The 13,716-nt window shown below is 64.5% G+C and overlaps 1 protein-coding gene across 3 annotated transcripts in view; it reads left to right on the top strand.

Annotated features, from left to right (window-relative positions):
* The window catches only part of RIPOR2 (RHO family interacting cell polarization regulator 2), a 109,717-nt gene that overhangs the window by 22,428 nt on the left and 73,573 nt on the right, over positions 1 to 13,716 (top strand). Inside the window, exon 1 of one of the 3 annotated variants that reach the window (XM_045861658.1) lies at positions 9,473 to 9,932. The exons of the other annotated variants lie outside the window; for them this stretch is intronic. Coding sequence (XP_045717614.1) covers positions 9,872 to 9,932 — 61 coding nt within the window. The 5' untranslated portion in view covers positions 9,473 to 9,871. Of the gene's footprint in view, positions 1 to 9,472; positions 9,933 to 13,716 lie in introns of those variants that run through there. 3 annotated transcript variants of the gene reach the window in all.

Below are 13,716 nucleotides of genomic sequence, written 5' to 3'. Positions count from 1 at the left end.
GACCTCGAAGTCTGAACCCGACCCGCTCCACCCAGGCCCTGCCCGCGGCCTCTGCTCTGCCGCCTGGGCCGGGCTCCGGGAGGCTGCCGGGACGGCACGGGGAATGGGAGAGCCGAGGGGCCAGCTGCCCAGCTCGCCCCACCTGTCCTCGGCCCCTCTGGGACACAGGCGCTTGCGGCTGTTTTCGCACGACTGTGTTTTCTCGTCACCGAGGCGGAGCCGGCCGGCTGTCCCGGGAAGAACCTCCCTGGCGGGGAGGCCCCAGCCCCGGCCCCCGGGCCCCTGAGAACATCTCGGCTCCCCCAGGTGCAGACCGGCCCTGCGACCCAGGCCCCACTGCCCGGCCGCCTCTGTCTCTGTCCTCAGTCTCCCCTCAGTGAAGTGAGGACAGGCACACCGACTCCTGCCTTCCCTCACAAGGAGCTCAGGGGAAGGAGTTTCTTAGGAGAAGTGCGTCTTATCGGCAGAGAGGTCATTGCCAGGAAGGAACCGTGAGACCCCAGGGCGTGCAGGAGCTGACACAGGGCCCCGGCTGCCCGAGAGGGACGGGACGCTGGCGAGGAGGGAGGGAGGGAGGGAGGGGAGGGCGGGGAGGGCCCTGGCTCTGCAGACCGGCCCGGCCAAGGCCTCCCCTCTCGGGCTCGAGCCGGCCGCAGCGGCCGTGCCGGGATTATTACCGCCACACCACACCTGTCACACCTGCCGCCACTGGCCGCCCGGCCCTTTCGTGGGCAGCTCTTACGGGACGCCTCAGGGGGAGGAAGCTATACTAGGTGCCAGGGTACCTACCCCGGGTGCTCCTGCTGCGCCCTGCCCCGTACGAGCCCCAGGACATTTATACCCTGTTATAAATAACACCCGCACCACGTGGGCGCCCAGGCAGCTGGCTGCATCTGCGGACTTGCGCATGAGGTCACATCTGCGTGGAGGAGCGAGTGAGGAGACCTGCCCCTCCCCCACTGCCCCACCCCACTCTGCACCGTGCCCAGCGCTTGCTCTTTCTGTGCTTTGCTGACACATCGGATGAAATTTCCTAAGAACACGACGCAGCCATCATGCTAACATCTCTGCGCTGGCTGCCCCCTCCCCAGGTGGGCCGATGCCCGTGGGGCTGCCCTGGGCAAAGGGGTCCCGGCCTCCTGGTCTCTCTCGGGCGGGACTCTGACCCCCGGGGCCTCTCTTCCCCCCGCATCTCCCCCACCACGGTGTTCGCGCCGGGACAAGATGGACATCCAGGTTAGAAAGCGGGAAGTGGACATTCAAACTGCTCTTGGCTCCTGCCAAGTGCACACTGGAAAAGTCCACCCGGTCACCTCAGCCCCCGCCCCCCAGCCAGCCTCTCCAGTTTTCCGCATCTGCGGCAGGAGCTCAGGGACCCCCCAGGAAGCTGGCCCGACCGGACCCCTTTCCAGAGCCCGGTGGTCGATGGTTGGGGCGCCCCGAGAGGCGCCAAGACCCTTCCTGTGCAGAGACGGGAGACGAAGGTCGTGCGCCCCCTCCCTCCCCTCCAGGGACCCCGCACCTTCACACTGAACTTGGAAGGACTGGGGTTCCCAGCCCTGGGGCTCCAGGGCCAGTGGAAGAGGTCTCTAGCATCAGCTGCAGAAACGGCTCTAAAACTTTCAGCCCTGTGGCGGTTTCGGGAGGCTCAAGTTTTGTTTTCTGATTCCTGTTTTTGGAGGGCGGCTGCCCTCGGCCCACCCCCCCCCTTGAAGCCGCAGGGCTTTTCCTTCCTGCCCGCCCCCCCCAGCCCCGGCTCTGGCTCGGGTCCACGCCCTTGTTTACGAGCCGGCGCACCACCCCTCCGCTCCGCTTGCGGTCCCTGTGGGGGTGGGTGGCGCTCTTCCATCTAGCACCCTGAAATAGTTCTAGGAAAAGAAGAAGAGGTCTTGTTTTGAAGGGGGGCGGGGCGGGGGGGGAGGCTGACAGGCCACAGGCTGCCCCTGCTGCTGCAGAGAGACTGGAGGCCCATGGGGGGAGAGGGCGGCCCATCGCCTCCAGGTGCGGACCACCAGGGAGGACGAAGTTCCCCACCCCCACCCCCACCCCCACCCCCACAGCCGCAGCTTGCCCTTCAAGGGGGGTTGTCTTTGGAAACAGGCGAATGTATTACAAACTGTGAATTCCCGTGTGCGTTCCTCTGAGAGAGGCCAACAGGGGGGCTCTGGAGAGAAGGCCGAGCCCCCCAGCTCCCGACCCCAGTCACCCCCGCCCCCTTCCCCTGTTCCGCTCTCTCTTCCCTCCTCGACGCTCCCCACCCCGCTCCTGCCGTCTCCACCTGCACAGGCCTTTTCGCTCAGTCAGAGGGAAGGGGACGGGGGCAGCTCCCTCTGCCCGGTGACGGGGTGACGGTGACGCCCCGGGCTGCTCCGGGGCCGGCAGAGCATCAGAGGGGCTGGGGGCGCCCCCTTCTCGGCCCACGTGGAGCTGTGTCTGGCCGCCCTGTCCCAGCGATGGAGGAGGCTGCTCTGGCTGCTCCTGTTCCCTGGAGGCAGAAGCCAACCGCCACCACCGCCCCGGGGAGGCCCGGGGACCCTGGGGAGCCGGGGGCAGGATGGCCGGGGCCTTTGGTCCTCCCGGGCGGGCGGCCGGCCGGGCCCCACGTCCGGGCATCGGACCACGGCGTGCCTCGTCTTCCCTCCTCCGCGCTGCGTCCCCCGAGTCCCTCCGGGCTGTGACGTGCCCTGCGAAACACAATGTTACGTGAGGAGGGGACCCTCGGGCCCAGCCTGCCTGGGGAGACACAGGAGGAACGGTGGTTTCTCAGTCCCAAACCTCCGCTTTCTCCCTGCGACAGACTCAGGCGCCTTCAGGCCCTCCCTGGGTGCAGGCCTGAGGCCCAGGGGAGGGGAGCCGGGACCCGGGGGTGACACATGAGGTGCCCGAGGCTTGTCCTGGTCCCGGCCCCGGCTTTGCCGGCCGCCTGCCCAGGGCGAACTTGGGGATTCCCAGGACGGCGGGGATGCCCACCCCAGGAGCGTCTCCGGCGGTCCTCCCACGGAACCCTCAAAAAAACACGCAATCTGGAAGCATTTTCATTCCAAAAAAGAAATATTCTGCCTTTTCTCATGCGCCCTTTTCTTTCTTCCTCTCCCTCCCTCCCTTCTCTCCTTCCTTCCTTTCTTCCTTTCTGAAGGTAGTCTGTGAGAGATCTCTTGCCCCAAATTACTTTCCTGTCTTCTGTGTGGTCAGAGGCCGCTGGGACACAGAGCTACAGGGGCCGGCACAAATAACGCCCCTTTTTTTTTACTACAAACTGTTCTGTTAGGGAATCATGCGCGTGTCCCTCTGTAACAGAACCGTGCCACACTCAAGCACAGCAGACGACATCTCAGATGGGATGTTCCCATTGAAACTATAAATCACTGCACCCCCGCTGTGACCCCACCCGCCACACTCGAGCGGGCCTGACTGCTGCCGGACCCTGAGTATTAAACGGACGCCACAGGGGGGAGAGTTTTCAGAAACGTGTGGCCCGAATCAGAACACAGCAAGTCCCCAACTCCAAAGCCTCCCTTTCCGGGCCCTCCCCAGGGGCTGGAACTCGGGCGGAGGCCGGGGGGGGGCGGGTGGCCACGTCAGGGGACGAACGGGCCGCGGCCCACGGAGCCAGTCTCCGCCCCCTCGGGCGCGGGGCCGCCGGGCCTCCCTCCGCGATGCCCAGACCCCAGGGCCCGGCGGCCTCGTGCGTCCCGGCCCCTGGCCCGGGTGCCGGCCCTGCCCCCCGCTCCTCGGGGGCCCGCATCACCCAAGTCACCGTCCATGTCGCCGCTGGCCACGTGACACCTGCACGGACGTGCCCTTCGAGGTCTGGGTGTTTCCTCCATCCTCTTGTAGAATCGGCGCTTCCGTCCCATCGCCCCCACCCCCCTGCAGAAGTTCATCTCAACTGGTAAGCCATCTTCTCAGGTAAATTGTCAAAAAAAAGGAAGCCAGCCGGGTTAAAAGTCTGAGGTTATCCTGACTGAGGGACAGAAGGAAAAATAAACATGTTTTTTTAAATGACGAGAGCTTGAACCCAGGCCTGCGCACCTAGAAGTCGGCCCGTCAGAGCCAAACGCAGAGACAGAGCCGTAAAGCAGGGGGGAGAGACGGCCCACCACGGGCGAGGGACCCTTAGTGAGACGAACAAGCGGTTTCTCGCCGGAAACCACTCGGGGCAGAAGGTGGCGGGTACCGCACTCAAAGTGTCCACCCCCCCCCCACCGGCCCGTCCTGCGTCTGGCCACACGCACCCTCAGGAAGGAAGGAGGAAGGAGTCCGGGTCCAGAAGGACAAAAGCTGCGGAAGGTCGTTTACGGTGAGACCCAGCACAGACCTGCCTCATCAGACACGCCGCAGGGAGCCCCGCGGGGCGAAACGAGGGGGCACTGGACGGGGACTCGAAGCCATGAAAACAATGGGGATGGAGAACAAGGAAGGTCAGGGCAGGGAAGGTCAGGGCAGGGAAGGTCAGAACACTGGTGAAGGTCACGGCGAAAGCAAAAAGGCAGGCCAGTAGGAACGCATTTTCGTGTGTAACTTCCCTCCGTGTTATTTCAAAGGCAGCTGCCTAAAGCCACAGTTCTAAACCTGTGTGACGGGCACACGTGTAGTGAAACGTGTGTACATGTGTAGTTTGCGTGGCGGTGACGGTGGAGAGCAGGGAGGGCCGATGGGCAGGGGTCCCCCCCGCCGCCCCCCAACCCAGAGTCCGGGTCGGGTTTGGCCTCTCCGCCCATCAGAGGGCCGGCGCGCGGCAGGGCCGGGATCGCGGCTGTGTTCCCTCACATCCCCGCGCCGGTGCCTCCCTCCGAGGCCCTTGAGGAGGCCGGTGGTTCCCGCTGGCTGCAGCTCCTGGCTCAGCGACGGTGCCCATGGCCAACGCTGTCGCTGTCGCCGCGGGAACCCCGCCCTGTGCTGGTCTCACCCCAGCAGCGACGTTCCGCCCGGTTCGTTGCATGGCCCACGTCAGCTCATCGCTAAAATTCTGGCGCGTGCCAAATCATGTCTTTTTGCCATCTGACAAGAAAATAGATACACTTTTGATTTGTTCACCCCGGAAGGCTATTGTTGTGTCGGCTCTTCCTTCCTTCCTTTTCTTTCTTTCCCTCTCTCTCTCTCTCTCTCTTTCTTTTTTCTTTTGACAATCTCAGGGAAAAGAGGTCAGTGCCCCTGACTACAGAGGCAGGTGTGGCGCGGTTTAAAAACTCTCGGGGCACGCGGGTGGAAAACCGCTTCCTTGGGCTGGGCCTCTGCTGGAGGGGAGAGCAGGTCCGTGCGCTGGGCAGTTCCCCTCCTCGCCGCAGGTCCCACTGAGGACGGCAATCCTGTCCCATCGGCTGCTTCAGCACCCGGACCGCCCGGGGACGCCCCTGCCGCGGTGGTCGGTGGGGGGTGAGCGTAGGCCCGCCCAGCCTCCGGGCGGGCTGTCACCCCGGAGTGGGTGCCGCCCCTTCGCCGCGGGGAAACGGGAACACCGTTACAAACCAGGTCCCTGCAGGGCCGGCGGCTCGGTGGTGGCCCTCTGCGGTTCGGCACATTCCGTGTGCTGCTGTGGGCAAAGTTGCCCAGAGATAAGATTATTTCTGGTTCCGTGGGGTCTTTACTTTCTTTTTCTTCCTGGATTCCAACCACTCCACACAGTTTCAATTCCTCTCTCCTGCTTTGTTCTCCTTTCTGTTTCTGGACGTTTCTCCCTCCTCATCTCACGTCCTTCCCCACTTGAGAAACGCCCGTGTGCGCGCCTGCTGTATTCCAGCCACGGGGGGGCCCGTTTTAAGTGGACGTGGAAGGGACCGCACACGGGTTATGTTGGGCGTGTGAAAATCGACACGGTCATTGCTAGTTTGTGGTGTGAGAATTCAGGTTATAAGGATCAGCTCTTTGTTAATCGTGAACCTTTTTGCCTGGCTTACGGTTGAAAACAGTAATTTGCCGCCTGCGAAGTGCTCAGAGGGAAACAACGTCACCGGCGGGAGCTCCGGTCCCACTGCGGACAGGCTTCCCAGCCTCCCCTGCCTCTCTGGAGACCTCCCCAACACAGCGCCCCGGACCGGGGGCCTAAACCACAGACGGCTACCGCTTCACAGCTCTGATGCTGGAAGCCCAAGGTCAAGGTGTCACAAGACCGGCTCCTTCCGTGATGGAGAAAGGGGGAAGGTTCCGGACTCGCCCCGGTGTCTGCCGGCTGGCTGGCGGCGTTCTGTCTGTCTCCATCTCCCCCGGTGTCCTCCCTGCCTGCACCCCCCCCCCCTCCGTGTAGGAGAACAGGTCACATCGGGTCAGCAGCCCACCACACCCGAGCAGGACCTCATCTTCACCCATCACATCAGCAATGGCCTTACTTCCAAGTAGCCACATTCTGGGGTCCGGGGGGCCAGGACCCAGCAGAGGGACTGGGAGCTCCACAGTTGCACCCCCCACCCCGAGGAGACGGGCCGCGAAGGTTAGGCCGACTCGCTGACCGGGTGTTTCTGAGGCAGGAGAGACCGGAAGTGGCGAGGACCCCCAAGACCCACAGGGACGCCAGGGTGCCCGATGCCCCGGGGTGCAGAGCTGTTCTGCCGGGAGCCGCGGTGCGGGCGCTGGCGTTGGTCCAGGCGGCCGCTCGTATCCATGCGTGCCCACACGAGTCCTGGGAGCTCTTCCTCTGTGAACGGGGTGAGAGCCCCCACCTCCGGGTCGGGAAGACTGAAGAGCAAGGACAAAGGGCGAGGAGTGTGGTCCCGCCCAGCGGGGACACCCGTCCTCTCCCCCAGCCCCAGCCAACGGGCCACAGCCCCGTCTCCTGCGCGGGGGCCGCGGCCGTGCACATGGCGGCGGCACAGAACACACAGCCCGCACCGGCCCGCCCGCTGTTTCAGTCTGTGCTGCAGCGCTGACAGCTTCACGCACGCCACATCCCTAGCGTCTAGAACTCTGCACGCCGGCCCGACGGAACCGCTTGCCCGTGGAACAAACCCCCGGCCCCCGGCCCCCGGCCCCCGGCCCCCGGCAGCCACCAGTCTGCTCCCCGTGTCTGCGACGCTGACGCCCTCAGACCCTTCACAGAAGAGAGGTGCGGCCGTGCAGTGTTCGTCTGGGTAGCGGCTGCCTTAGCTCGTTCCCTGCGGTGTCTTCCAGGTTCGTCCGTGTCATAGCCTGGGACGGGGCTCCCTCCTTCCCGAGGCTGGGGGACATGCCACTGTGGGCCCACGGCACATTCCGTTCGCCGCTCTCCCACCGACGGTCCCCGGGGTGCCTTCCGGACCCCGACTGCGGCCGGGACCGGTGCCGCGACAAACCCGTGGGCGAGTGCCCGTTCGAGACCTTGTCCTGCCCCTTGCAGGTCAATGCCAGAGAGGAGTGGCTGGGTCGGACCGCCGCTGGAGTTTCGGTTTTCTGAGGAAGCCCCAGGCTGTGCTCCACAGTGGCTGCACCGCCTCACAGCCCAGGCCCCTTGCAGCTCATCTCACTGAGATCATTCAGTGGGACCCCTGACGCCGAATGTCCCTTGAGTGCATCGGGGTGAAGGGCGGTGGAGGGCGGGGCACGAGGTTTGGAGGAAGGCGGCAGCCCCAGCGCGGGCCAGGCGTTTCTCAGGGGGGAGGGGCATGACTGGCATTTGGGGCGGAACGGTTCTTCCGCGCGAGCCACACCCCCTGCCTTGCAGGAAGGTCCCCGAGATGCTGATACCAGTAACACCCCCGTCGTTGTGCAAGCCCCAACACCCACACATTTCCAAACTCCCTCCTGGGGTGGTCCCAGCCGGGCGGCGGGCACTGGGCGGCCCCAGTGGATCCACACTGCGCGTGCTCGGTGGGGACCCCACAGCAGCCAGGGCCGCAGGGGCGCGGAGCCCACCGCTGGGCCGCGGGCAGCTCCTCACGGCTACTCGCCGGAGTGCCTGCAGGGGGCGCCTTCTCGCGGCCAGACCTGTCCGTCCTGCGTCTCCTCCGCTCCCGGGGAGAAGCTGGTGTCCTTTCAAGGGCACGCTCGGGGCCAGGGTCTCCGCTTGCAGAGTAGCACCGGGGGCTCCTCGGAAGCCCCCATCAGGACAAAGAGCGGCCAGCACGCAGCGTCAGCATGTCCACAGTCAGGACTCGGACACCGCCGAGTGCTGCTGGGACGTGGGGGGGGGGGGGCGCAGGGACGCTCTATCCCTGCGGCTGGGCGCGTGGGCGGTGCCGCCCCCCTTCCCGGGGGCACAGCCCAGGTGTCTCGGACCGTCCAGCTTACTCTCGTCGCACGGTCCTCCGCGTGGGCCCGAAGCACCTGGAAACTCACGTGCACACAGAAACCCGCGCACGGAGGTGCTCACGGCAGCCTTGCTCATAGCTGGCAAGACGGGGAAGCCACCGAGACGTGCTTCCGCAGGCGGCGGGTCAGCCGTGCAGCAGCCGGACCGCCAAACACCGGCAGCCGTCAGGCCGTGAGAAGACACGGGGGGGGGGCCCTCGCGGACCCACCGCGGCGTCCAGGAGCCCCCTGAAGAGGCTGCGTGCTGCGCGCGCCCAGCGCGTGGCATTCTGGGACAGGCAACACTCGGGGACGGTGACACGTCCGCCGTGGCCCGGCGCTGGGGCTGGACGGACAGGCAGGCGGGACGCGGGATCTTCCGGCCATAAGACCCCTTCGTGCAAGTCTACCAGGGCGGCCGCGTGACGTTACGCGTGTGACTGTCGGAGCTCGGAGAACCAGCACCACGGAGGGCCAGCCCTGCGCCGCGCCCTGGGCGCTGGGTGCAGACGGCCCGTCGGTGCGGGCTCGCCGGGTGTGACCGCTGCGCCCCTCCGAGGGGGCGTCCTCGAGGAGGGGGCTGCGCCGGTGTGAGGCGGGGGGTGTGGGCAACCTCCGTGCCTTGCCGGCAATTTTGCTGCGAACCTAAAACTGCTCTAAAAATAAAGCCTGTTGAAATGTATCCACGTATCACCACAGCCCCCCGGGTAAGCGAGGTCCCCAGAAGGAATCACCCTGGGTCCAGGCTCCCCACCGCCCTCCGCGTTCGCATCTTCTGAGCCTCTGACCCTCTGGGAGGTTTGACCTCGCGGCCGAGAGCCGGGGACTCCCACCGACGCCGGCGCGCCACCACTCGAGATCTGGTTTGAACGGCCACGCGGAACGCAGCGCCGGGGAGCCGGCCGCCATGGTGCCGCCGCCAGCAGCTCCCTCTGGGGGGAGCCGCCTGTGGCGTGACGTTTTCTCCCGGCCCCTGCAGCAACACAGTCCAGAGAACCAGGCTGGGAGAACATCGTGAAACGGAAGTTGTCTGACCCAGACTGGTTGCCTATTGATTGGCCGTCGACTGAGTGGGCCCAGGAAGAGCCTGGAGGTGCGTCACGTCGGGTTTCAGCGTCGTCGAGGTCGGAATCCCCAAGTGCGAGGAGTCTGCACGGGGAAAGGGCAGCTGTCGCTAAGCGCAGGGACAGCCAGGTCCCGGGGGGCGGCGTTTCTGTCAGCTGCACTGTCACTGAAGCAAACCCAGCACAGGAGAACGCGAGCCCTCCTCTTTCGACATGACTCATTGTGTTCAGACTCACACGGCAGTTGAGGGCCCGCCTTCCTCTTTGAGGCACGGCAGGAGCTGTGGCTTTGACGCAGAAGTCCCGGGGCTCAGACCCGGGGCCCTGTCTGCAGGGAGACCGCGCCGGCTGTGCAGCCCCGGCCAGGAGAATTCCTCCCGCGGGGGCCGAGGACGCCCCGCCTGGCACGCGGCCGCCAGCCGTCCTACGGCCCAGGCAGCCCGTTCGTATGAATGAAGCCGCTCTCTGGGGCTGAAGCGGAAGCTGCCCTCCCCGGGGCTTAGGCAACGGGGAAGGAAACCGCCCAGGGCGGTGTGGCAGCTGGGACGCCAGGGCCACTGCCGGGACCACCTGCCCCTGCCTGCCGCGCTCGGACCGCCCTCGCCGCGATGCAGTCTCCGGACCCCGAGGAGTTCCCGGTCGATGAAGAGGATGATATTTTTGGTGAAGGTAAATACGTCTTTCTGCCAGCAGCCACACTGGTCTACTGGAAACTGCTGCCCGGTTTGGGCAAGGACCGGAGGACCTTCTCGCGTGCCCTCCGGCTGGGATGGCGGTGGCGGGGGTCCCTCTGGCCGCCCAAGGAGCCCGAGGCCGAGCAGTGGGGGCCAGGGAGTGGGTCCGTGCCTCTGTACACTTGTTTGGCCAGGACTAGATCCAGTCGAGTTTAGCTTGGGAAACAGAACTAAATGTGTCCCCCACTCCCCTCCTGGGCTCCCTCCTGGGCACCTGGGGGAAGCCGCAGCAGCAGGGGGACAGGGGGACAGGGGGACGGGACGGTCCTCCACGGACCCCTGCTGCTTTGACCTGCGCCGCCTGCCCCACCCACCCCGGATCTTCCCCTCACTCTTCCTCGGGCCCCAACCCCCCTGCCTCTCCCTCTCTCTTCCAGGCGGGATGTGTGGCCGGGACACCCACCGGCACACGGCCGAGTTTCCCGTCCCATTTCACAGCTTTCCACGGGTCGAGCCGGGCGGTGGGATGTGGCCGGAGGGCTGTGATTTCACACGGTAATCCAGCCATCTGCCGCTGCCGTCCTCAAAGGCTGCCCAGGACACTGGCCCGCAGGCGGGGGCTCTGGGGAGCTGCCTGAATGCACGGTGTTGTGGGCTCCGGGACACCCCCCCCCCAAGTTCGGTGGTTTTCCCTAGGAAACCATGTCTAGGCTAACTTTGCGAGAACTCTATCAAGTGATTTTTAAAGGAGCACGAGCCAGGTCTGGGGGATACCCAAGTATTCAAGTTCGCTGAAGGACATTCCAAGGGCACAGATACCTACTAGGACCCTCTCGCAGTTTATCGTGTGGGCGTCTGTCTTTTTGCCGTTTGGTTCTGAACTCGGAAATGTTTAAAACCACAGCTTGGGTTTTGATGGCAGCTTAAATCTGCTGGGGCTTGGTGGCTGCTGGCCAGGGTCCCTAGTGCTGCTGGCGTCTGAGCCACTGCCGCTGGACCTCAGGGCGCCTTGTTCTGCTCGCAGGTGTTGTCTCTGGCTAAACCTCCTTCGGTATTGGCTCCCTTCGTGACTTAAAAGCTAGGACTCGGTGACCTCCGCGACGGTGCTAACGGGCGCCACCTACAGGCCGGTGCTTGCAGTGCGGGCTGTGCGCCACACCCAGCAGAGGTCAGGCCCGGCGGGGCGGGGGTGGGGGGACCCAGCGCCTGGGGGAGCGTCCCTGAGCTTCAAGGTCATTGTTTCAACCTCAGCAGGCACCTGCAGAATTGAGTTGGGGGCCGGGCAGGACTCAGATTCCAATTCTCACTCGGCCTCACGCTGCCTCTGGGCCTTAAGCATCGTGTTTGTTTTGCTAACCCTCAGCGCCCCTTGCGGGGACGTGGGCGGCAACACCTGTTGGGTTGAGCCATCCGTTCCAGCGAGCGTCCTCGTACTGGCGTCGCGCTTCCCTGCATTCCAGACTGAGTGTCTCCTTTGGCCTAATCTCCGGAGATGAGAGCGAGGGTTCTTGTACATCCGACATCCGCGCATCTGTGTTTGGTTTCCAGGGTCACGGCTCACCTTTGCCAACTTGTGTGGAAGCTCGTCCGGGGGCTACGTCGTTCCAGGCGAGCTCTGTGTGTGTGTGGGGGGGGGGGGGGTCACCGCGAGAGCGCCGCTCTGGGGTTGTCGCAGCGCCAGGGTGCGGCCGCTTCCCCGCGCCGTGCCTCGGTTTACCCACTCACAGAACAGAGCACAAGCCTCAGAGACAAGCAGGTTAGCGGTCGTTACCGGCCAGCACTTTGCCTGGCACGCGGGGGCTCTCAGCAAGCACTAACGTGCGCTCTGTGCTCACACACACGGCTCCGCGGGGCAGGCGGGAAGGTGACGCGTGGAGAGATTCAGTGCAGGGTTTTCTGACGTGTCTGGTTACCGCGTGCATTCGAAGCAGGACTTACTTACAGAACCTGAGCTGCGAGACAACTTCTCAGAGGTCTGCGGGGGTGGGAACGGCCCGGAGAGGGGTCAGGGGCCTGCACCTGCGGCCACCTGTCTGCAGGGCCCCCCACAGGCCATTCGACCTCTCGGGGCCGCACTCTTCCCCGGAACAGGCCGGGGCTCACACCCTCTGGGACCTGGTTCTAGGCTGCAGCATCGTCTCTGCCCCGGGGGGTCGCCTCCTCCTCGGGGACTTCCGTCCGCGGGTGTCAGCGGGGCTGCCGGCCCACCTCGCTGGCCTCAGGGCGCAAAAACGAGTACGCTTTGGGTACAATGAGTTTCCTTAACACAAAGGAAGAAAAATGCTGAGGACCTTGTTGCTAAGGCAACCATAGTTCCTTGTAACGGACACATTGTTAAAGGACTCTCTCCCCCTGAAGGCAGGCGCATAGATTTGGAAGGGAGGGCCATTTGGTTACAAGTAAAAATACATTCATCTGGCTGTACGGACCACATAGAGACCTGGGGGGGAAGAACAATGAGTCGTGCCCACAGTACATATTTTTACCTGCCTTCCTGAGATCCTGTTTGCTTCAGCTACTGTGTTCTGCGGCTACAGGAAATGCTAAGGTTCACAGAACAAAGAGGCACTGGCGTGTGACTGTGCTCCTGAACGTGGCGGGGGGGGGATCCCTGTGGGTACAGAGAGAGTGGCTGTCACCCAGCTACCGCCGGAGACCCTGGTATTTACTCCCCTCTCTCTTCTCCCTCTGTTTCTCTCTCTCTCTCTCTCTCTCTTTGTGTGTGTGTGTGTGTGTGTGTGTGTTTCTCTCTCTAAGTTTCTCTTTCTGTTTCGTTATTTCTCTCACTCTCTCTCTCTCACTCTCTCACACACACACACACACACACACACAGAGGCTGTCCTTCCAAACACCTCCAACAACCTCGTCTTCGTGCTGGTTGGGAAACGATACCCCCCGGAACACTGCCCTTCCCTGGGGGGGCCGTGGATCTGACCACAGGGCCCTGAGAGCCCCGTGAGCTGGGACCAGAGGGTCCTTTCCACAGTGGGTTCAAACTCGGCAAATGAAAGGGCTTCCCCAACCTGTGCCCTCCCTGCTCGCCAGCCAGCCTGGCGCAGCTTGGTCGTACTGGCCGGGGGGGAGGGCGGCGGGTAGTAACAGCAGTGATAACTAGAACAATCCCGATGATGATGATGATGATGATGATGATGGTGATGATGAGAAAAAGTGCCAGGCGCAGCGGAGGCCCTGGGCCAGCCTCCCAGAACAGATCGGGGCTGGCGTGTGGGAGGAAACACCCCCGGGGGCGGTCACTCAGTGGGTCAGCAGCCGGAACTGCTCGCCGGCCCGCGTTCCAGCTGCAGCGAGAGCTTCCTCCCTCAGAAGCAGAGCCCCGGCTGCCTGCGTGTTCGGTCTGCTCGGGGATCCGAGGTCGAGCGCAATGGCCGGAACAACAGCCCCACGAGTTCACGGTCATGGGTGCCGAGTGTTTCTCGGGCTCCTCTATTCCCCGGACACGCACGTGCCTGTTAAGATCTCGCCTCTGGACAGAGCACAGGGGCCTGCGAGCTGGGCCAGGCCGTCAAATGCTCCCCGGAGCCGGTGCAGCGCGAGAGAACACCCTGGCCTGCGTCCCTGCCTCAGGGAGCATTGTTCCGACCTCCCCAGGGAGGAATGTGGGGGGGGCGGGGCGCGGGCCAAGGGCAGCCCCCTCCACTGTCGCGCTCCGGCCAGCTGACGCGCTCGGACCAGCAGGTGGCTGGGAAAATGCCACTCACGTTGAACCAAACCTCCCGCCTGTCCCCAAGCCAAGTGCGAGAGGGGGAGGCGCGTCCCCG

The sequence above is a fragment of the Phyllostomus hastatus genome, unplaced genomic scaffold (assembly GCF_019186645.2).
Source record: "Phyllostomus hastatus isolate PE091 unplaced genomic scaffold, TTU_PhHast_1.1 phas_scaffold_216, whole genome shotgun sequence".
Taxonomy (NCBI): Eukaryota; Metazoa; Chordata; class Mammalia; order Chiroptera; family Phyllostomidae; genus Phyllostomus; species Phyllostomus hastatus.
This window is presented reverse-complemented; position numbering and strand designations above follow the sequence as displayed.